This window comes from Felis catus, chromosome E1 (genome assembly GCF_018350175.1).
Source record: "Felis catus isolate Fca126 chromosome E1, F.catus_Fca126_mat1.0, whole genome shotgun sequence".
NCBI lineage: Eukaryota > Metazoa > Chordata > Mammalia > Carnivora > Felidae > Felis > Felis catus.
Window position 1 is genome coordinate 49,759,666 of NC_058381.1, and position 24,629 is coordinate 49,784,294.

General features: G+C 47.9%; 1 protein-coding gene across 1 annotated transcript in view; it reads left to right on the forward strand.

The window, feature by feature from the left end:
• GNA13 (G protein subunit alpha 13) overlaps nucleotides 1-8,606 on the forward strand; it is a 44,075-nt gene extending 35,469 nt beyond the window's left edge. The window contains exon 4 of the mRNA XM_003997099.5: nucleotides 3,057-8,606. Within this exon, the coding sequence (XP_003997148.1) occupies nucleotides 3,057-3,629 (573 nt within the window). The 3' untranslated portion in view covers nucleotides 3,630-8,606. The remainder of the gene's footprint in view (nucleotides 1-3,056) is intronic.
• Nucleotides 8,607-24,629: the final 16,023 nt, after the last annotated feature.

The following is a 24,629-nucleotide window of genomic DNA, read 5'->3' on the forward strand; positions in this document are numbered from 1 at the left end:
GTCAAGTGTGGACCGGATGCAGTGAAGAACCTCACCGTAAGTTCTGAAGTCACGGTGCCGGGGCGTTGGTCTGAGCGGTGTAGGGACGGATTCAAGAGGTGCGAGGCATTCAGGGCAGGGAGAGAGATTCAGTGGAGAGATAGCAATCCACACCGGAGGAGGTGAAAAAATGGGGGATGGCGGAAATAAGGAGAAACAGGATTGGAAACAGAATCGGTGATGCTAGAGCAGAGTCCACGGTGACAGGGGGGCTAGAAGAACTCTGAGGTCGTGGGCGGGGGTGGGGGGGGCAGGAAGCAGGGAGGAAAGCGTGCTGGTGGTGCAGAGGGGTCGGCTGGGGAGAGAATGAGTTTTCTGATTGAGTGTGTGTGTGTGTGTGTGTGTGTGTGTGTGTGTACGCGCGCGAGTAGATGACCAAGCGCAGTGAGCAGTGAGCTTTTAGACATGAGACGCGGCCACCTGACGGGAGCTTGCCTGGCGGTCCCAGCCTTCTGGATTCCCTCTCTGCCCAGCAATGCTGGTGAGAGGCGCAGCAGAACAGCTGGACTGGGTGCCCCGCACGGTCAACTCACTTAGTCCTCGAGGCCCCCCGTGAACCATATGACCCGTATCTCACCAGTGAGGATGTGGAGACACAGCAGGATTCGGTGACCTGCCCAGGGCCACACAGCTCGTGTGTGAAGCGTGGGCTCTGGAACTCACAGTTGTAATCGCTGTTACTCTGCCAGGCCACTTAGCACTTGATCGCATTGTCCTGGTCTGGAGGCGTCATAGGAATTAGCTTTTAGCTTCCTGACTAGATTCTGAGCTTCCAAGTGAGGCAGTAGTAAAGAACTTTTCATTTCTATAGACTTAGAAGTTTAAAAAAACAAAACATCTTAGGACTGGTGTGTTTCTTTCTTTCTTTCTTTCTTTTAAGTTTATTTATTTTTTAAATTTATTTCGGGGCGCCTGGGTGGCGCAGTCGGTTAAGCGTCCGACTTCAGCCAGGTCACGATCTTGCGGTCCGGGAGTTCGAGCCCCGCGTCAGGCTCTGGGCTGATGGCTCAGAGCCTGGAGCCTGCTTCCGATTCTGTGTCTCCCTCTCTCTCTGCCCCTCCCCTGTTCATGCTCTGTCTCTCTCTGTCCCAAAAATAAATAAACGTTGGAAAAAAAAAATATTTTTTAAATTTATTTCGAGAGAGCATGCAGGGGAGGGAGAGAGGGAGACAGAAGCCCAAGCAGGCTCTGCAATGTCAGTGCAGAGCCCAGTGCAGGGCTCGAACTCACAAACCGTGAGACCATGACCCGAGCCAAAATCGAGTTGGTTGTTTAATGACTGAGCCACCCCAGCACCCCAGGGCTGGCGTGTTTCTGAGGCAGCTGGCACGGGCACATGCGGTAGATTTGTACCCTGTTTCTGGAAAGCAGTTAGGCTTTGAGTGTCCAGGGTCACCAAAATGTTCGTAATCTTTGACCTCCTAAACTTATTCCTGGTTATTTTATCTCGGGAAATAGTCCAGAAAGGAAGAAAAAAAGTACATGTGTGAGAGTTTTAATTGCACAATTTGTGTTAAAGCAAAAAATTGGAGAAACAACCTTAACGAGCACTAGTAGGAGAATGTTTATGTAAATTACAGACCATTAATCCAGTTGGTATATTTATACTGCTTTAAAATGAAATACAACTGTATCAGCACATGTAACCGTTCATGATCAAATGTTAAGCCAAAAAGTAGGGGCAGGCTGAAAATTGTGTGGATGTGCTGGTTATAAGGAAAGTAGTGAGCATGTGAACAGAAGCTAAAAGGAAACCTGGAAACGCCGACGTTGTTTATGAAGGCCCCAGAGTCATGTCCTAAACGGTGTGGATTACGGATAACCGAGAACCGCCTGCTTTTTTTTTTTTTTGTTCTTAACTCCATTGTACCGTTTTGAGGAGATAACTATTCACATTGTGACGAAATTTCAAAATTATATTACGTTATTTGGAAAAGCATAAAATACAGCATCGTGACAATTAGCACTGTTGTAAAATCTTGCCTCAATTTAAAAAAATAAAATAAAATAAAATAAAATAAAATAATAAAATCTTGCCTCAACTTAAAAAAAAAAAACAAAACAGTTTGACCCTGACAATGAACATTCAAGAGCTCTCCTGTTCAGTGTCGCCAAAGAGCTACGTCAGAGTTCTGGAAAAACGCTAGTTTGAGAAGAAAGAACCAGTTCTAGTGCATCAGGAAGGACGTCGTCAGGGGTAGTCGGGGACTCGTGAGACTAGCAGCTTCCTGTAGGGGTCGCGGGCTGCCTGGTCCCGTTCCCAGGTCGGGGCCCCTTCGGTCTTTGCGAAAGTCGTCCCTTTAAGGCAGGTGGGCCGGGTGTGGTCTCCTTCATCTGACAGGCAGGGGCGCCGTCACTGGGACCCAGCTGCGTGGCGGGACCCTGGAAGCAAACCCAGGAGGTGACCCAGGGCAAATTCAGTGTATTAGCTGTGCTAGGCAAGTTCTGTCCACGCGCGTGGTGTGGCCGCAGTCCTAACATGGAGTGTCCCGTGTCAGCGTTCTTAGTCACGTTCTTAGTCCCTTAGTAAGGGAGCGTCTGGAATGAGCTAGAGCGAGGTGGGCAGAACCCCGCACTGGGAAGTGACCCGCACGAATTGGCGTTTCAGCCCTCACTGCTTTCCGCGGAGGGGCAGGTGGGCAGGCGGGCGCGTGCGCAGGAAGGTCGGGGGTGGGGGGGCGGTGAGGGCTGGTACTAAAGGCAGAGGCACAGCGGCGGGCGGGGGGCGAAGGCCGCGGGTCGGGAGGACCTGAGTCTGCCGGAATAGCGGGGGTGAACAAAACAGTCCGCGCTGCTCGTTTGCAGCGTATTGTGGACCAGTCTCCGTTCGCTAACAGTTTACTCTACCTTGGCGCTTTGTGATGAGACTAGTCGTGCCGATGCTTGGAGGAAGGCAGCCAGAAGTCCTCCAGAAGGCAAGTTTGTCTGCATATCCACTCCCTCGACCAGGCAGCAGTACGTTAGAAACTCTCATTCCTTCTGGGTTCCCGAGTCTAAAGCGTTGTCTTCTTTTCCAGGATTACATCCCATCACAGCAAGATATTCTGCTGGCCAGAAGACCCACCAAAGGCATTCACGAGTACGACTTTGAAATTAAAAATGTTCCTTTCAAAATGGTTGATGTAGGTGGTCAGAGGTCAGAAAGAAAGCGGTGGTTTGAGTGCTTTGACAGCGTGACGTCGATACTTTTCCTTGTGTCCTCAAGCGAATTCGACCAGGTGCTTATGGAAGATCGACTGACCAACCGCCTGACAGAGTCTCTGAACATTTTCGAAACGATCGTCAACAACCGGGTTTTCAGCAACGTCTCCATAATCCTTTTCTTAAACAAGACAGATTTGCTTGAGGAGAAGGTGCGAATTGTGAGCATCAAAGACTATTTCTTAGAATTTGAAGGGGATCCCCACTGCTTAAGAGACGTCCAAAAATTCCTGGTGGAATGTTTCCGGAACAAGCGGCGGGACCAGCAGCAGAAGCCCCTGTACCACCACTTCACCACCGCGATCAACACGGAGAACATCCGCCTGGTTTTCCGCGACGTCAAGGATACTATTCTTCATGACAACCTCAAGCAGCTCATGCTGCAGTGACGTGCAGAAGACTGGCTGGTTTCATACCTTGTGTCCCTTTGATTGTTTTCTGTGTGTTTTGTTTCTTAACATAGCAGTTTACAGCAGGAATTAGAAGAGTCTTGATTCTGAGTTTAACTTCTGGGAAACCTTAGTCGTCCTCCCTGCGGACCTTGGTTTGTGGCGCAAAGCTGCCGAATAGCACACGCCGATCCCTGTCAGAGTTCAGCCTTTGATCCGTTTCACTGTGGCTTCCACTTGAGGGGGGTGTAGTTCCCTGCCGAGCGTCTTCCTAGGTACAGTTCAGCCTTTAGCTTCTTCCCCTCTTCCAGCTGAGTTCTCCTGTAGTGCCAAGTAGAGAAGGTGCCCTTGACTGTTTCTCGGGATGAGGTTAAGAATATCCGGTTCTCAAACAAGCAAGACCCCTTTTTATCTGCCCTGCCCACGGCAGCGACACCTGTGCCGAGCCTTACGGTGACCTGTTTGAAAGGTGACCTGTTGGAAAAAAGTTTGATCTAAGGACTGGCATTCTGTAGATGCACACAGATTTAGCCTTCGTGTGTTTTTAATTGCTTATATACCCAACAGTTGTTTCATTTTAAAATTTCTGTGGTTTCTCAAGGTAATGTTCTTACTTAGTGTTTTAAAGTTTACATAAGGATTCCTGGTCTGATGCTAACGAAAGTTCACGAATGGTACGGGGCAGGGGGCGGGGAGCAAGCAAATGCCTTACATAGTGTTTTGATCCAAAGCAACGAGTGAAATATAATTTGCCCTTTTCATGTTTAAATCTCATGTAATAAATGTGCCATATGTGAAACGTTCTGGCCAAGCAGCAACTGAAAATGGCAAGTAGCTTGATAAGGGAGCTTTCTAGATAAACAGAGCCTCTCCGGGACGTTCTGTGCTTTTACTTCTCGGACTTTGACGTCCTGTCCCGGGATTCGGGTCCTCGCTGTAGAGAAGAGCTGTAGTGGCCGTCACAGACATCTTTTCTTTTGCTCTCCTGCCTCTTCCCATCAGCTCCAGCCTGGCGCTCATGGGAGGTTTTGTTTCTTTGGCAGCTTGCCAAGGGCAGAGTTTTCCTCTCAAGCTACTCAAGAAGGCATGATCTGAGATTCCTGTTCATTCTCGGTGGCTCTCTGAAAGACGCAGCACGTACATGCTTGTCTCGTTATTGCTTATGAACTTCTGGCTTTACTGAGGTACATTTGGAATGTTTTAAGGCTGCTTCTAAGAATAAATAGTAATTTCTTCAGTTCACACCGAAAGAGGATCCCATGTGACCTCTCCTCGCCTCTCACCGACCCGCGGGCGCACCCCTGAAGCGGCTCGTGATGACGGGTCTGATCATCGTGAGCTCAGCGGGCTGGCTGGTGTCCTGAGGACACCGCCCGGCCGGTTGTGTGGCATGCGACCGGGACTAGAGAGACAGGTGCCCGCGGCCGGTGGCCCTTTGCAGAGTCCAGCAGCTTTTCGCCTTTTCCTGAAAATTGTGATTAAGACTGTGATATCTGCCACTTTACTGTAGAGCTGTGTTCTCAGGTATTCCGTTGCCTCGAAGGTCCTTGCGAGATGGGTCAGCATGACGGCTCACGCGGCCTTTCCGAGGCCGCGGCTCTCGGTCCGTCTGCCGTCTGGGGGGAGAATAGGGCTTTGCAGGGAGCGAACCAGGGGTTGCTCGTGCCGTTCCTGACCTTTCCTGCGCTTCCGGCACCGTTCTTCCTGCGGTAGCCTCGCTGTTTCCGTGCCTCGGTGACGCGCGAGCCACAGACACACAGCCCTGCGTCCTCGTGCGGGTGGTCATGATATACAGTCCACGCGCGTTTGAGTCCTTCTGCAGCCGGTGCTTCTTGCCAAGAAGAGCGTGGTGTTCCAGTTCACAGAATTAGGATTCAACCTCAGTGCTAGTGACTATCCGAGTGTGTGCACAGTAACATTGGGACTTCTTGCTAGAGAGTCTGTGTGTGAATTTTGCAGATGGTCCCCTGGCCTAGCCAAAACCATTGGCCTCCAGTGGAGGCTCGAGTTCGTTCCCTGTAGAAGAGGCAAGTCGGTCTTGTTTATTCAGTTCTGTTGAATATTGACGACCTGCACGCGGAGCAGGCCCGTTGCCTGACGAGTCCCCCGGAGACCCCCTTTTGACTGCCTCCAAGCAGTGTCAGAACGCCTCGTACGTAATGGTATTATTTTCTGTACCTGTGAGTTCTCGAGCTCTCCTGCCTGATGTGCCGCCTCCGATGTCTCAACGTTCTTTTAAAGCGAAACCTAGGCCGTATCCTGAGGCAGCAGATCACTTGTATTGAATGGCACGCTTGTTGAGACAGAGGAAGTGCGAGGCTCAGTCTGAAGGCTTTGGTCCACCCTTTTGGAAACCGTCGGAAGGAGTCTCCTACCTGTATTGTGAAAACTGGGTCCTTTGGAAACACCGCTGTGCGAAGGAGGAGGTGAAATTCAGGACCGAAGAAAGGGTGCTCGTAGCTTTCACCGCGCCAATTTCTCAGAGCAGTTGTTTGGTGTGTTGGCTTTTCAAAGTCTTACTGGTTATGATTTACAATAAGATGTGCCTGATTCTCCATTGTGTTGTGTTCTTTGAATCTGAATGTCTTGTCCTTTAATTCTTGAAAATGTCACACAAGTGTCCTCATTGGCCTCGAAGAAATGTAGAGCAGAGTTGCCTTATAAGTCAAAGAACACCACGCATCTGGGCCTTGATTTTTATAGGGAAAAGGTTTTGTCACGTGTTTTCCGAAGAGCCACATCATTTAAGGCTTGCCCCTGCCACTTAAATATTATTTTTTGATAACCCGAATCGTTGCTTTCTGCCAAATAGCGTAGGAATCGGAAGTGTTCGCTTGAGTGTTACTGTCTGGAAAAGGCACTTGGGTGGCGAGACGGCAGCCACGGCCAAAGAAGGTGATGTGGAATGAACAAGATCCTCCGTTTTTGTTTCGTTTTCTTGGAAGTCGCCCTGGTGGGTATTTCACACAGTGAAGATCCTCTGGGCGATCTCTCAAGCGGGGTTGTCTGGGGCAGTCCTCCTGCACCCGGTGACGGTGGCTGGTTTAAAGCAGAAGGAAGTTAAGAGTACGCGGATACCAGAAATGATTCGAAGTGTCAGTTTGGATGCAGCAGAAATCGTGGGCTCTTTTTTTTTTTTCCGTAAGAGAGAGTGAGTAAATCTTAACCTCCGGCGTAACCCCAAATACTTGTATTTATGCTTTTGATAAGATGTATTTTCAGCATTAGTCCACATAACCGGTTATGCCTTATTTATGTGAAGAATAAAGTTACCAAGTTCTGTTCTGTTCTGTTCTGAGATTCCAGTCACTATTTGAGAAGGCCTCAAATTGGTGCTTTCATTATGTAATGATACATTTAGACAAAACCCCAAACCAAGCCATCTGAAACAAGGTTCTCTCCATTGCAATTTGTAGCAATGTCATTTCTGTGTATGTAATAAGAAGGCTAAATATCAGTGTTAACTCTGAATTTCTTGTTTGAAATCCATGAAATCATGTCTGTAAAGCTTAGTCAAACATTTGTAACAAACTCCCCAATAAATCTAGAGAAAGACACTCTGTTAACCTTTTTACTGCTTTTAGTTTTATTTAAGGAATCAAGAGCAGAAGTTTTGCCTGTGTCTTTTTTAGTTCAAAGTTTGACTTAGTCCAGGGGTCACCTTGTGTCGCTTTCCTGTCATTTTCCCGTTGTGCTGCTGCCTGTACAGGGACTGGTTTTCCTTTCTTGATAGGAAACAGGCTGGCCTTCCAGCCCGGTAAACTCGAGGAAGGGGAGAATGGATGAGAGCTGGGGGGGTGGGGGGGGGGGGTGGCGGTAATGAGTCTCCACATTCCAAATACGGCAGACGGTATAATACATACATACCCATTATTTCATGGTACGAGGTTAGGGCTTAATGAGTTTATGCTAGAGATTGAAGTGTAAGTCTAAGCCTGAACACTTGAAACGGGTTGGACTTTATGGCTTTTTCAAGTCCCATCAAGGCAATGTTAGCCTTAGGCCGGTAAGTGATGAGTAACATCATGTGAAGGGCAGTGTTTGTACCGCTATCATTCTTGTGTCTTTACTTGAATGTCTAGTTAGCGTTGAAGTCAACGTGTGCATTCTTGTGGCATCCAGGTCTAAACCATCTGACCTCGCACGCCAGAGCTCAGATGGAACAAAAAAGAGTTAAGGATGGGGCAGTATCTTCTCGGTTGGTGGGAGGTTTGGAATCTATCCAAATCTGCTGTTGATAATGATAAAAATTTCCAGATGGATCGAAGTATGCAAGGACCCACCATGCAGCACCTTTCAGTCTGTGGGTGTCGTGACAGAAATACGCTAGCTACTTGGTATCTGATTTGGGTTTGTATTCAGAAAGCTTGTTGATGATGTCTCTTGCCATAATAGGTGATACCTTTGTCCTCAGTTACGCCTATTCGATGGTACCAAGGGGGAAACACAGAGGGAGCAGGAAGGGGTGAATTCTCGGGAGGAATATGTAACAGCACAACCAGCTTCACCTCTTACTTGAAGGCTGAAGGGCAAAATGTTTCAAATGGCTTTTCTGTACTACTCCACCTTGATGAGAGCTCATTTACCACAAGAAGCCTTATCAAAAAGTATATTTTGTAACAACCTCACAGATCCTGTACCCAACAAAACATGATTTGTATTAGCTTTGTATAAAAGTATTTGTGGCTTAGGATTTTTTATACATATTATATCTTTTTATAACTTTCCAGGGACTAATAAGCACATTATCTGATACTGTTGTTGTAAATTTTTTTCTGTCAGTGCTTTAGTTCAGGGATTGGCAATAAATTATTTCTAAAGGAGGTCTGAAAGTGGAAAGGATGGTTTGATTTTATAAAATGAGTTGCTAGTCATTAAGGCTTTTTACTTTTGTACATACTTTGCAAAAACTTTGCCTCGTGCTATTAATATTCGCTTTGTAAAAATTACTGACACTTAATAAACATTTATAAACTATTCAATACTACGATGTTATTTAAACCAACAGTTTGCTAAACGTAAAGTGTAAAACAGACACGTAAAGTTTGAAAGCCAGAGCATAGTCACCGAAAGCCCGTAAAGTTTCTCTCGGCAGATCTCCAACCATATTTTGCCTTCCTTCGTAATTTGTCCACTTTTCCCGACCTTTAAAGATGGAGATGTGGGCTTCATCAAGGAAGTTCCCAGACACTTAGCATGTTTGCACATGGGAATGGTGAGATGGGGACCACTCGTTGGCCTCTCCATTCCCCTTAAGATCTGTTTGTTTGTTTCATGTTTATTTATCTTTGATAGCACAAGTGGGGGAGGGGCAGAGGGAGAGAGAAGGAGGCGCAGAACCCGAAGCTCCAGGCTCTGAGCTCTCAGCATAGAGCCCAGTGCTGGGGCCCAACAGTGGGATCGTGACTTGAGCCAAAGTCAGACACTTCACCGATGGAACCACCCAGGCGCCCCTTCCCTTAAGGCCCCTTCAAGTGCACTAGGGCATTTCAGGAGTTTGTCCCACCTGCGGGAATAATGCCCTTCGGTCTGTTGTAATTGAAATGGTGTTTTAAAAACAAACCCACGCGTTCACCACTCCTTTTTCTTTAGATTGTGATTTACAGAAGAATGGCAGCCGTGGTGGAGTTCCCCCGAGCTCCACACGCTTTACATAGTTGCCGCCATGCACATCTTGCCTGCCTTCGTCTGGTACATTCGTCACAATGAATCTTTATACTTATACTTTGTTATTAACTGAAGCCCCACCCTTCATTCAGATCTCCTTAGTTTTTCCCTGATGTCCCTCTCGGCTCCCGAAGGCATCCGCGCTACCACTTGCATTCAGGTCTCTCCTCCGGCTCCTCTCGGCGATGCCAGGTTCTCAGGTTTTCCTTGTTTTCGATGACCGTGGTGGGTTTGAGAAGGGACACGGGTCAGGTGTGCTGCGGATCGCCCCTCTCCCGGGATCTTCCTGATGTGTTTCTCACGATTACGCTCGGTCATGTGTGCTGGGGGCCGCAGAGGCAAAGTGCCGTTCTCGTCAAATCCTATCCAAGCATAACACTCATCTTTTCTCTTTGCAACGTCAGTGAAATTAGAAGTTGTTAAATAACTTCTGGCATGTTCCTGCCTTTTCTGAAGTGGCATGTATTGAAAACTGAGCACGTACTTCCCCGAAGCGGAAGGAAGGGTCCTTCCCCACAATAGGACTTGTGAAGCAGATATCAAGAAAGGTTCAGTGGCCGTGGCTGTACCCCCACACTGGTCGGCTCCCGGCCTTAGTGGCAAATGAAAACTCTGTTCTGAGGTCTCACCTTTAACGTGAAGTTTCACCGTTGGTTCCAAGAAAAACTGAGATCGAGAAATTTGGACTTAAATATCTACAAATCTCTACAGATCTGTACCTTGGAAACAGGTCGTTAAAGGCTTGCTTTCAGAGATTTAAGATCTTTTAAAATTGAAACTAAACTCATGTGAGCGTTTGGATCCCCAAAAGAAGTCTTTAAACACACACACACACACACACACACACACACACACACACACACACATTTTTTATGCTGTCGTTGGAAAAAGAATATTCCTTTGTCAAAGGAAATGGCTAAAAGTCCAGCTGTCGTCTGGTGAAATGTTTTAGCACCGTCATGGTTAATTGGCATGAGATGGTCTCAAAATGACCTGTTCCGTTGCCCACAGTGTGGGTTGTTGCAAGAGAAAAAAGAGACTCTGGTTGCAAGAATGCAGGAAACTCAAGAGTTTATAGGTTCAACCAGAGGTTTGTTTTGGTGACGGGAAATTTGGCAAATCCTCAAAAAACTAACGACCGCGGACCGTGTTTTAAAATAGACTGTATTTTTTTCCTCAGAAATTAGTGGGGCAACTGAAATACAGTATTGTCGTGGCAGCATGGAGTATCTACGAAAACACTGTGCAGCTGTATTTCACAAGGGTCCCTTTTCAAGTACAGGAGACAACAAAAGGCTCAAACAAGGATTCGATACAAACTATTCAAGGCGGCTGTGTGAAGCTTCTCTGTTGGCCAAAAGAATACTAAGGGAAGTTGTGTCCAGAATTAACATTTATACTGAGTGGAGGAGTGTGTTGGTTTTTCTTTTCCCCACGAAAGTACATGATAGGAAAATGTAAGCAGCAAAGTCTTTTTAAAGGTTGAACCTTCTTTTTTTTTTTTTTGGAAATTTTTTAAATGTTTATTTTTGAGAGACAGAGCCTGAGCGGGGGAGGGGCAGAGAGAGAGGGAGACAGAATCAGAGGCAGGCTCCAGGCTCTGAGCCATCAGTACAGAGCCCAACGCAGGGGCTTGAACTTACGAACCGTGAGATCATGACCTGAGCGGAAGACAGACGCTCAACCGGCTGAGCCACCCCAGTACCCCCGTCGTTCTTTTGTGATTAAGCACACCGCATCTTCAGACTGAGGTTTGATTTTCAGTTCAGACACCACAGAAGAGAGAGAACATGCTCAGAAGATGAAACCCAAGGTCAGACGGCTGACCTTGGGAGCAAAAAAGTATATATACGTGGTTTGTTTCACTCTTTGATTATTCTACAGGGAAAATCCCAATTCTTGCAAACCTCGTGGGATTTAACTCGCTTTATTTTAACACCAGAACGAGTTCGTCGAAACGTTATCCCGCATAAGAGAGCAAGCATCACAGCGCCCGTGGCTGAACAATATTGGTGACATCACATATTAAAGTTAATTTTGTAGGTGTAATCCTGGCATGTGTGCAGCGGGTTACAGTTTGGGGAAAGATGCTCTGAATCGGTGTCGTGGGGGATACATTCCAGGTAAGGGCTGGATGCCCAGCTTTATGGAAATAAAGAGCACCACCAATTTAACACAGGCATCCCGTACAGCATAACCCTTTCTAAAGCGCACACAACAAAATCACGTTCAACCCCCCTGCCCAACACTCAGGACATCTAGCGTCAGCGCCCCCCGCCGACCAATCTTCCCTTCCAGCAGCCTTCACCCGCCTACACTAGCGAGCCCTTTCCCGCACGCCCCCTCTCTGGTTCACTTTGCCCCCCAGGCCAGATCCTACTCATCTTCCAGCTCGTCTGGGAAGAAGATTGCTGGCTTGCCATCCACCCCACGACCCAGCCCCAATTTTCTTCCTTTGTGTCCCTCTCCCACCTCATTCCTGCCTCAGGGCGCGTCAAGCCTTCTGCCTTATTTTAGAGCTACTTCTGTTCCCATCTCCGATCCTCTGCTGATTGTGACATGAGCTCACGCTCTTGCTAAGCTCCCTGAGTTCCCGTCATCATCATACACATCTGACTGTTCCTAAGAGTCACCGACACAGAGTCCCCCTTCTCAGGAGACTCGGATGCAATCAAGCTGTCACAGGAGCCTGAGGGAAAGCCGGACTATGAGGAAGAGGCCCCCCGAGTTGGCTGTCGCTAGTTGCAGGAGTGACCTGGTTAGACTACTACTGATCTGAGACATCAGGAGGTTGAGCTGATGGCCTCCAGTTCTTTCCTACATTCGGATTCTTGAAAGCCTTCTAGAATATTCCAGCACATAACAAAAATTGTTTATAGAAGCATATAGTGTTATACTCTATCGTACAAAGTTCCTATGATAAATTCTTTATTTTTTTCCTCAAAAGAAAGAAGTAAAGAGGGGGACTAGCCAAGGGGAAAAATAGCCTTGAAAGGCACTAAGGGTAACTCAACAGGTTTTGAAAAAAACCTCAGTGTTTTGTTCTTGTTCTCCCTGCACTCTGTCCTCTTGGGGAATTTACCCACAGCAGGCCGCAGATACTCGAGTGTGTTCGTCCTCCGGAGTTACCGAAAGTCAGGACCTAGCAGTCTCCAGCCCTCAATGGGTGCTTTCAGATTCATTTGTATCCTGGCCGCTGTCATAGTTCAGCCTGCTATGAAAAGTACCACAGACTGGGTGGCTTACAAAAGACAACAACAAAAAGGGCTGCTCACAATTCTGGAGACTGAAGTCTGAGATCAGGGTGCAAGCGTGCTGGGGTTCTGGGGAGGGCCCTCCTCTGGTTTGCAGACTGCTGGCTTCACTTTGGCAGAAAAGAACTAGCTTTTGCCCCTTTTTCTAATTTCCATTCATCGGGGCTCCCTCCCCTCATGACCTGATTACCTGCGAATTGGCTGGCGGTTGGGGGAGAGGGGGACACAGACCTTCAGCTCTCGACAGTCACCAAAATGTTATCAAAATTGGCTTGAATCCAGGTTGATTTTCTGCTCCCCCCCCCCTCCCCGAAGAACCTCTTTTTTCGGCGATCAGTGCAGAGATAAGGATCCTGCAGTTTCTGATCAGCTTCTGTTCGCCACCTTTTTTGGTATGATTTTTTTTTTTCATCTACTACAAAAAAACTCTTGGTGAAAAACCGCCCCTAATCTTACCACGCTATCACAACTACCGTAAATAGTTTTGACATTTCTGCCTAGTCAGTTTTCCCCCCGCATATGATTTAGTAACACGTCATTAGCATAAGCCCCAAAGGTCATTGTTTTAAATACTTGCGTATTTCATTGAGCGCCTGCCTGTATCTTTCCACGTCAACTTCTCACCCAAACTGGAGACGCGAACACCAGCACGAGGATGACACCCCTTCGTTTTCAAAGGCTCACAAATCAGATCGTTTCGGACCTAACTTTTTCTCCCAGACACCAGCCCTTCTTTCCGAAGTTTTCCAACGTTCTCATGAATCCAGTATCTCTGCTTTCCAAGTTGTTGTGAGAGTTGAACCACACTGTGGCTGAGGCACCAGAGAACAAAACAGGAAGGTCTAAAACTGATCCCCCCATAGTGTGCGGATCACTGATCACGCATGAGTAATTCTCAGTTTGGGGAAGATATCTCAAAACCTGATCATAAATAATTTTACCCATTTAGTAATAAAAAATAACAGTGATTTTATTGCTGCATTGTAAAATGAAGCTTTGGTTTTTCTCGTGTTCCTAGATTTGGGGGGCTTTTAAAATTAGTTTTGTGGGGCGCCTGGGTGGCTTGGTCGGTTAAGCGTCCGACTTCGGCTCAGGTCATGATCTCACAGTCCGTGAGTTCGAGCCCCGCGTCGGGCTCTGTGCTGACAGCTCAGAGCCTGGAGCCTGTTTCAGATTCTGTGTCTCCCTCTCTCTCTGCCCCTCCCCTGCTCATGCTCTGTCTCTCTCTGTCTCAAAAATAAATAAATGTTTAAAAAAAAAAATTAAAAAAAAAATAAAATTAGTTTTGTGTGTCCAGGGACATTCTCTAGCAATATAGGGTTGATGTCCAAGGATGTCCTCATGACTGTTTACAAAATCCAGCTCAAACCTATCCATGAGCGGCTCCCAGAAAGAGCACTCGGCTACCAAACCTCAAGTTTTTTTTATCCACCAGTGACTTGATATCTGCCTTCAACACCATCCTTAAGTAACCAAGGTTTTTGTAGCAACGTCCAAATAAGGATTTGAGATTTCGCTAAGCACGTGAAAAGATGCTCGGCGTTTAAAAAAAAACCAATTTTTTTTTACGTTTATTTATTTTGAGCCAGACAGAGCACAGGTGGGGGAGGAGCAGAGGGAGGGAGAGAGAATCCCAAGCAGGCCTGATGCGGGGCTCAAACTCACACAGTGAGAACGTGACCTGAGCTGAAATCAAGAGTCGGATACTTAACCAGCTGAGCCACCCAGGTGCCCCAAAGCTACTCAACATTATTAGTCATCAGGGAAATAAATAGAAATCAAAGCCACAGCAAGATACTACCTCACACCTATTAGGATGGCTAGAGTTTTAAAAAATGGACGTAAGTGTTGGTGGGGATGTAGAGAAATTGTAACCCACATAAATTGCTTGTGGGATGGTAAAACCGTATGTAGCCCCTTTGGAAAGTAGTGTGTCTGTTCCTCAAAATGTTAATGTTTCTTTATTTTTGAGAGAGAGAGAGAGAGAGAGACAGAGCATGAGCGAGGGAGGGGCAGAGAGAGGGAGACACAGAATCTGAGGCAGGCTCCAGGCTCTGAGCCCGATGCAGGGCTCAAACCCATGAACCACGAGATCATGACCTGAGCCGAAATCAGATGCTTAACCGACTAAGCTCCCCAGGCGCCCCGTTCCTCAAAATGTTAAATATAGAGTTACCATATGATCCAGCAATTACAGTCCTAGGTACAGACCAAAAAGAAATGAAACCCTACCTCCATGTAAAAATGTGTACATGAATGTTTACTAGCAGCATTATTTATAATAGATAAAAAGTGGAAACAACCCAAATGCCCCACAAATGATGGATTGATAAAATGTGGCATATCCGTACCTTGAAATATTACATAATAAAATGAATAGGGGCGCCCGGGTGGCTCAGTCGGTTAAGTCCCAACTCTTGATTTTGGCTCAGGTCGCGATCTCACGGTTGTAAGACAGAGACCCGTGTTGGGTTCTATGCGAAGCGTGGAGCCAACTTGGGATTCTCTCTCTCCCTCTCTCTCTCTCTCTCTACCCCCCCCCAGCCTTTCTCTCTCCGCCCCCCACTCTTTCTCTCTCTCTCTCCCTCTCTCAAAATAAATAAATGTTTATGTATTTATACAGGCTGCAAGAACCTCGAAAACATTATGTTAAGTTAAAGAAGTCAGACACACCAGTCTTCATCTTTATAATCATATTCTATAATTCCCTTTGCAGGAAATATCCAGAATAGGCAAATGTATGGACACAGAACATAAATTGGTGGCCGCTTAGGAGAAGCGGGGAAGTGGAGAGGGCTGCTGATGGATATGGGCTTCTGGGGTGGGGGGGGGGGCAAGGGTGATGATACTGTTCTCAAATTAAATTACAGTAATGGCCGCATAACTCTGTGAATACACTGAGAACCACTTATGGAATGGAATTTAAGATGCTTACAGTCTAGTGGGAGAGAAACTATATGTGCATAAATGATCAAAGCAAGATATACAGTAAGAAATACCACCCGAGAGGGCTAGATTAATTGCTGTGTGCCTTCAGAGAAAGGCAGTTCCTTCCATTGAGATGCAATCTGGGACACTTTTGTGGAAGAGAAGGCATTTGGGCTGAGCCTTCCAAGGTGACTTACGTATACCCAGACATAACGGTGGGAAAGGCTGTCCGCTGGCTGGCTCGCTGGCTGGAACAACATAGGGGTGAGAAAGCTCCCTCACTGAGCAGCCTTTTTAGGCATTAGAAGTAAGAAGGAGAAACATCTCCCCTGCCCCCACCCCAAGAAGGCTGCTGTCCAGTAGGGGAGACAAAAATATGAAAGGCTATGATAAAAGATGAATAAGTCATAGGGAGTCCTAGGCAGAGGGTACAGCATGTGCAAAGGCCATGGGGCCTGGTGGAGCTTACGAGCGGGGGTAGCAGCAAGAACTCTCCCTGAGAGACGGTCGGAGAGCAGCCGGACAGGCAAAGCCAGTGGCAAGCTATTAATTGTTGATTGTGCTGTTCTTGCAAATTTTGTGTAAGTCGAAATTTTTCTTAATAAAAAGCTATGAAGGAGAAAGACATCGTGGCCTTGTTGGGGTGGTGGTGTTAAGTATTAAAAACAGTTTCAAAGCCTACACTTGACCGGGGTCCGCACCAGAATGCATGGAGGGCTAAGTTAGGCCAAATCCATGACATCAAGATGCTTTTCATCTCAGCCGCAACCCGCGAGTGGCCTCCTTATGGCGAAGCCCCAAGGGGTTGTGTGCTCTCACCAGCCTGTGTGTGATCCATTTCTGTAATGGCCTCTTTGCTCACTGATGCAGGAGGTCCAAACCGCCAATTCCAGCACAGGACGGGCTTGTTACGTTGTTTTCACTCAAGCTTTCAAATCCCAGTGATGGCTCTCCTAGAGAATTGGCAGGCTGCGGTTTCCTTTTATTTTGTAAGGTTGTTTAAGGAACGACCACGAGCCGCTTCTGTGACTGATGAAGAGCGTGATCTTGGAAGCAAGATGTGCTTGGATTCAAATCCAGACTGCTCTTACTGAGCTGTGTGCCTTCAGGCAAATGACTTAGCCGTTCTGGGCACTGGCTATCACACCTACTGCAGTAAGTTTGTTATTAAACATCAAACGCAGAAACACGGCAAGGTCGGGCATGGAATTGGAATTGGGGGGTAGCTATTATTATTTTTGTCTTTTGAAAAATTTTGATTTTATCTTCATTTTTCTCTTGTACTCCCTTCAATTTCTTTGTCTTCCTTCTTCTCTCTCATCTTCCTCTTTCTTTTTTCACCTTAACAATTTGCCCTTCAAAGAACCCAGAAACCAGTGTATGAAATTCTCCGCTGTAATATTACCCTGGCCATCCAGAGGTGATTCTTGAACTGGAAGTCCCTGAGAAAGGAGTTGTGTTGACATTTGGTTGGGGGTCGGAGGAGTCCATCTTGTATGAATTAAACCTTATGTTAAAAGGATCTGGGGGCGCCTGGGTGGCTCAGTCGGTTGAATGTCTGACTCTTGATTTTGGCTCAGGTCATGATCCCAGGATTCAGGGATCAAGCCCCAAGTCAGGCCCTGCACTGAGTGTGGAGCCTGCTTAAGATTTTCTCTCTCCCTCTGCCCCTCTCTCCCATTCTCGTGCATATGCGTGCTCTCTCTCTCTCTCTCTGAAAAAATAAATTTGTTAAAGAGGATCTGTAAGCAAAATACGTGTGCACTTTAATCTTATCATTGGCCTAGCACTATAGGTAGAAGGCATTATTAAATCAATGACCAATGACAAGAGAGTGCAGCTCTATTCTATTTTTCCTCTAGGAAAATATGAAATAGGTAGGTAGTTTTTAAAACTTAGTATTGTGTTCAGGCAGATACTAAACATTCCCCAGTGGGCGAAGGCTTTTACACTCATCTTTCAAACATTTTTAATTCAGGCAAGTTTGATACAGAGAAAATGGGGTCCCAGGTTTGCCCCATCTCATTTTGGCTCTTAGAGAGTGAAAAGGGGGAACGTGATGTGGTCTCTGCCCGAAGCTGGTTCAGTTAGGGTCGCTCCTGGGACCTGTCTCAGTAGAGAGGACTCCCTTGCAAATCCACTTCGGGCAAGTTGGAGACCTCATTGGATCAAGGGAGGTCACTTGACCAGAGTGGGCCCATCCATTGGCTGACGGGTGGCTCATAATGGCCGTCTCCCAGGGAGCAAGCTATTATTTAGACTAGCTCCCTGTAGTAAAATGGTGAATGGAAACAGACAGACAGACAGAGATGGGATAGAGCAACACGTCCCCAGAGCTACACTGCGTCCTGACAGCTTTCCCTGGAAGGGGCTCGAACATCCTCACTGCCTATCTTGAAGGATGCCTTGATGGCTCTCCATTCTCCACGATGGACCGGGGCCTCCTGCTAGCTCACAGGGCACAAAGCAGAGGCAAATGTACAGTTAGCAGGTTTTCTCCCCAACCCTTTGGCTTTGCATCTTTGCATGCAGGTGTCTACATTTGGTATTGCTTTTTTGAGGTAATATGTTTATAAGCGCCTTCCTGAATTTATTTTTCTACCTGTCACTGTAGCAAATCCACCCGAATATCAAGAATGTTCTCCCCATCTCAAGACCATGTCTTAATCACACCTGCAAAGACCTTTTTTTCCACGTGTGGTGCCAGTCACAGCCTCCAAGGACTAGGACTTGGACATCTTTGGGGGGCCGTGGAGGGAATGTTCCAGTTGGCTGTTGCCTCTCCCTCCCACTTGCTGGAGATGTGCCCTCCTCTGCTCCAACCTTCCCTAACAGGAAACACTCTGGCTTTCCCGCACAGTCCAGCTCCCTCCTGACTCCCTATCTCTGTGACGGCCACATCATTTTCTCCATCACCCTCCTGGGAGTTATCTTTGACCCTTCCAGCTCCTTCCCTACCCAGACCTCACCCCACCCACACTTTATGAGTCACAGATCTCAGAGTCCCCAAGTCTCTGAGCAGAGGGGAAACTTCCCATCCAATACCTTTGATTCACAGAGACAGAGCTGAGCCCCAGAGAGACGTGGAGACTTGTCCACATCACCTGGCGATTTAACGGCAAGGCTGGATGAGAGCCTGGGGGGCCCCCCCGGCCCGGCTGCCCATCCTGGTGAATGTCGTCCCGAGGACGGTGCTGGCCGCATCCTTCTTCTCCAACCCTCCCCTCCCCTCCTCTCCGCAGGATGCTGCAGAAGCCCCTGGGGACCTCTCCTCCGGTCTCCCCAGCCTTGGTTCACTGCTCTCACCTGACCTGGGTCACCCCCGTGGAGATGGTTTCAGTGTCTCCCCGTGACGCAGAGGCCAGATTCAACTATTCAGCGAACATTTATTAAGCATCTATTATGTGCTAGCTGTTGGGGGCGGGGGATACATGATGAACCATGCGTCTGGGCGGCATGCTGCTGTGGCCTGGCATTCGCGTGTCTCAGCCGCCTCCCCAGGCCCCCACTGCCCCAAGGAGCCCACCTGCACGACTGGGGTGCCCGCACTCATGTTTCTGCACGTCCAGGGGGGTCGTCCCCTGTGTGCAGAGCACCCGGTTCCTTCCTTGCCATCTTCAAAGCCCAGTGCCTGGCCCCGCCCACGAAGCACACCCTGCACTCCAGTCCAGGACCCTGAATTTAGCCCCCTGGCTGGTATGCACCCTTCGGCGACCTCGGTCCTGCTTCCTGCCATGGGTTGATCGAAGGAGCCCCTGGCAGCTGCCTCCCAGGGTAACTTTCCGCCGCCATCCCCACTTGGCTGCACCTGTCTTTCCTGGGTTTCGCTACTGCCTCCAGCAGAGGCACCCCTGACTCGGTGGCCCCGAAGCGCCCCCACTCCGAATGCGACGGTTTGTGTCATTGCCTCCCTGGGGAGCAAAGTCAGGGGGAGCCCCTCAGCACAAGGGTGCTGTGTGTCCAGAGCCGAGAAACTCCCCCGGGGGCCCGTCACCTGTTCCCACCCCAGAGTCCGGAAAACTGGGGACCTCGGAGAAGTCCTGTTTGGTCCTCAATAGTAAGCGTTCCTGTCCTCCATAGACCTTGAGCAACCTGACCAGCCGGACGGCACAGATTCCTGACATTGTTATGGGTGTTTTACCTAGTTCCTTCGAGCCCCCGTGGGGTTTCATTATCTATGTCTGGGTAACAGACTACCCCAAGCTCAGTGGCTCGAAACAACAGCAATGCTATTTGCATCTGTGGGCTGTGAATTTAAACAAGGCTGGGGAGGGGTGGGGGTGGGGGGCTGGTCTCTGGGTGGACATCCAACGTGACGCCTCCCCCACCGTGTTGGGCGCGTCTCAGCTGGCTTGGCTCCCAGCCAAGTCTGGGGGTGGCTGGACCGGCCAGCACAGGGGCACACACTGGGCTGAGTCCCTTAGGCCTCTTTCTCAGAGGCCCGGGGCCTGTCCCTCTCTCCACGTGGCCTCTGCAGCAGGAGAGACAGGCTCGTTCCGTGGTACCTCGGGGCTCCAAGAACGCCAGGGCAGAATCCACCAAGCTTTCCAGGCTTTTCTAGGCTCGTGCTGGTTCCCTGTCACCTCTGTCATAGTCCATTGTGTTAGGCAGCCCAGACTCCAGGATGCATCCGTTCAATGCCAAGAAGGCACGAGTGCCGGGAGGGGTGAATACCAGGGCTGTGGGTCACGGCGACCAGCACTGTAACGACTTACTCTCCATGTCTTTTCTTTCCAGGTGATTCTTTGAGGTGGGGCGGGGTGGCTCTGCCCCTCAGCACCCTTCCTAATGGCTGGCTCCTAGGACTGGCTGGCTTCATCTACATTCATTTCCTTGAGAAAGGAGAAGGGGAACCATCTGTGTCCCCAAGAGCTTTCCTTGGGATTGGTTGCAGGGAAATGAAGCCTTTGGGCCTTTGGGCCACCTTCTTTTACAACATCAGAGAACTGGGCCTCATCTGAGCTTTTAGCTTATATTTCTGCTAACGACCACCTAAAAAAGGAGGAGATGAGGCTTGAGAGCCCAGGACTCTCGGGTTTTGTTGAAAAATAGGGAAATAGGGGTGCCTGGCTGGCTCCGTTGGTGGAGCATGCGACTCTTGATCTCAGGGCCGTGCGTTCAAGCCCCACGATGGGCGAAGAGCTTACTTTAAAAAAAAAAAAAAAGAAAGAAAAGAAAAGAAAAATAGGGAAATAAATTGACTTTTCAGAAGTTCATTGCCTAGCCAACTTCTCCCGACTGTGTCTAATCTGTAAAAGAAAAGATATCCATATTTTCTTCCACAGGCTACCTTCACCCAGATGCTCGCTGCTTTGATTGGATATACCTGATTATTTCTCACGCCCTTGGAACCCAAACGAATCACGTGGTGGCAGCCACTGTCTGGGGTGAGGGCCACTGGGGTTACCCCAAAGTCCCCATGCTTCCTAAATGTGATAAAACCGGTTCCTTGGAGGACAAGATAACCCCCCACCTCCTCTCCCAAGAGAATATTTGGAAACATCTCCATATTTGGAAACTGTACTCGAGCAGCGATTTGGTGACCGTGGGTTCTTTTTTTGCCTTGTTTTCTGTTTGCACGTTTATTTAACCAAAACTACCTTTTCTGACTTTAACTCTCTTCTTTGCGTCTTCTATGTTCTGCCCAAAGGAAGTCACCACCAGATACATCCTCTGCTTCAGCTTGACATGTGTTCAAATCATTCCCTCCACCGAACATGCCAGACCATGCTCTCTCCACCTGTCAATATTTAAAAAAAAAAAAAAAAAAAAAATTTTTTTTTAAGAGAGAGAGAGAGCACAAGTGGGGGAGGGGCAGGGAAGAGGGAGACAGAATCCAAAGCAGGCTCCAGGCTATGAGCTGTCCACGCAGAGCCTGATGCAGGACTTAAACCCATGGCCTGAGCCACCCAGGCACCCCCACCTGCTGATATTTTTTAAGATTCGTACAAATGCTCCTCCTGCAAGGTGCCTTCTTCCCCCAGTCCCTCCAAGCAAATGGGATCTTCCTCCCCTCTGAGCCTGGCACACTTGGAGCGCATTCTGTGTGGCTCTCGCGTGGGCCCTGTACGGGGTCTCTTTGCGTGTTCTATGCTGTAAGGTCCCTGGGGGCGCGGGGCTTGTGATTTACCAGAATTTACTCTCCCTGAGTCACCCAGCCCAGTGCCTTGCATGAGGAAGTATTGGCTATTTGTGTGGAATTTGTCTTTGTGCCTATAGAATTACCTTTCTTATCTTTCCAGAACTGTGTGTAGGTTATGTGAGCAACGATGAGGTCACCCCCACCTCCAAGAATTTGAAGATAGGAAAATAAGATTTCCCTTGGAGATAAGGTTAACAGATTTAGCAATAAGAGTACAGGATGCCCAGTTAATTGGAACTTCAGAGAAATTATAATAATAATAAATATATAATATATATAATACATATGATAATAATGTTAAGAATAAAGCATGTCCAAAGCTATACTTGGGGCATGCTTATGCCAAAAAGCTATTCATTGGTTCTCTGAAATTCAAATACCTGGGAATCTTGCGTTGTATCTGACAACCCCTGCTTTGAGAGTTAAACCATAAAGCTAACACAAATGTGAGGGGCGCCTGGGAGGCTCAGTCGGTTAAGTGTCCGACTTAGGCTCAGGTCACGATCTCAGAGTTTGTGAGTTTGAGCCCCGTATCGAGCTCCATGCCAACAGCTCAGAGCCTGGAGCCTGCTTCGGATTCTGTGTCTCCCTCTCTCTCTATTCCTGCCCAGCTTGTGCTCTGTCTCTCTCTCAAAAATAAATAAACATTAAAAGAAAAAAGAAAAAAAAAAAAAAAAGAAACGTGAAGTCACATTAGGAAGTCAGAATGGGTCCTTCAGCAAGACTTGACTATAATTGGAGAATCTAAGGAAAGCGTATTTACAGAAACACTTCAAACCTTCTCTTGTGACATATCTTAAGAATGTGCCAGTCAGGAAGGGGGTGGGCCCACAATGGAAAAGCTCGTTGTGGAGATAGACTTTCCAGGCCTTTGCATGGCCACTGGGGTCACCCCGAAGTCCCCATGTTTACCGGGAAAACTTGTTAGAATCTGGAGTCCCATGCCTCCCAGGAGTGAATGTTCTGGTCTGAGAATGGATGTATTTATATTCAGCCTTCCGAGGGTAACAGTTAAATGGCATCAGGGACTTTCTACACCATTTTCTCTGTGCTGGAACCCCCAGGTGACACCCAGGGTCAGTAAGTTGTGTTTTACCTCAACTATTGCATCCTGTTTTGCGGGCTGTCTGCTACAGCAAATGGCAGAATACATTTCTTTCTTTTTTTTTTTTTTTAATGTTTATTTATTTTGAGAGAGAGAGAGAGAGAGCGCGCGCGCTTGTGCCCGTGTGCGAGATCAGGGGAAGGGCAGAGAGAGAGGGAGAGAGAGAATCCCAAGCAGGCTCCACACTGTCAGTACAGAACCTGATGCCGGGCTCGATCCCATGGACTGTGAGATCATGACCTGAATGGAAATCAAGAGTCCGACGCTTAACCAACTGAGCCACTCAGGCGCCCCCAGAATCCATTTCTTCAGGGTCTAAGTGCAGGGCCATCGTAAGTAGCGTTTGTTTATTTATTATTTATTTATTTATTTTTAATTTTTTTTTTTTGATGTTTATTTTTCAGAGAGAGAGAGACAGAGTGTGAGCAGGGGAGGGGCAGAGAGAGAGAGAGGGAGACACAAAATCCAAAGCAGGCTCCAGGCTTTGAGCTGTCAGCACAGAGCCCGATGGCAGGGCTCGAACTCATGAACCACGAGATCATGACCTGAGCCGAAGTCAGATGCTCAACAGACTGAGCCACCCCGGCACCCCATAAGTAGCATTTAAAAGTGCTTCCTATCTCTTCCAGAATCCTTAGAATAACCCGATCTCAGCTTTAGAGATCAAGAAGAGAGGTTTTACAACACCTTGTCCCAGGTCACGCGCCCAATACGTGGCCCAACTGGGACTCAAACCCGTGGATTCTTCCTATGATTATTAACCATTATTGACATTTGTGCAAGCATCTTTCTTTACACACACAGATACCCATGTTTTTATATAAATAGGCTCAAGTTATATGCACTGTTTTGAACCTTTTTAATTCAGCAAGATTTGGGGGCCATCCCTCCGCGTATGTGGTCCCAACTGCCATGCCATAGAATCACGCAGAGGAGAGCTTTACATGTTAACAGAGACTTTGACAACTCAAACCACAAGCTCAAGAAGACTCCAGAGGTGAAATCCAAATATTAAGGAGTAAGAAATACTCAGCCTTGAAAGAAACAGCCTCCAGCCCTATCACATCCAAGGCCACCAATAAAAGCCTAGTCAGTTTTAAAGCCACTGCACAGCCATCCACAGTAAGAATCTTTTCGTGTTTTGTGTTTTGTGAGAGGGCCGAAGTTATTTGAATTACCGTTTAAGAGGCCTTACCTAGGTTACTAGGCTGGATCCTGAATCAACTGAGGTGTGTACAGAAAACCACAGACTCTAAACAGGAAAGGGAAGGGTCTAGAAGGCAGCCCGGGGGAGACCCCCCCCCCCCCCCCCCCGCCCTTGCCAGTTATGTGGACACCTGCTGTTTCAGGAGCCTGTCACTGTCAGGACTGTAAATCAATCCCCTGGATGAAAAGGATTATAAATCACTGTTCTCCTTTCATTTGAATATACATACCCCCAAACCCTTCCCAGGAGAGTCCTGGGCCCGCAGAGTTCAACCACCCCCGGTGACTCACACCAACAGGCTGTTTGGTCAGAGAGCATTTCCGTAATCAGAACTTGTGACCGACATGTCCAACCACGAGGATGTATCACAAGGACTTGTCGTGAGCGCTGGTCTCTTAGCAGAGACGGGCTGCTGAAATGTTAGGGCTTTGCATTTTTGCCTTTGGGGTTTTGTCACGCCGTTCGTAAGGTGGTCAGCTTCTTCTGATCACACACAGTTGGCAGGGGCTTTCCCAAGTCTTATTTCATCCGCTCAGCCACCCTACGGGGACAGGTTCTTACTGTCCCGTTTTGTGGATAAAGGCACCGAAGCTCAGGGAGGTAAAGTATTTTGTCCGAGAGGAGCCACTGAGGGGGCGGGGGGGGGGCTGCCTCAACTTAAAACCAAGTCCACTGACCATGGATTCTAGATTCTCTG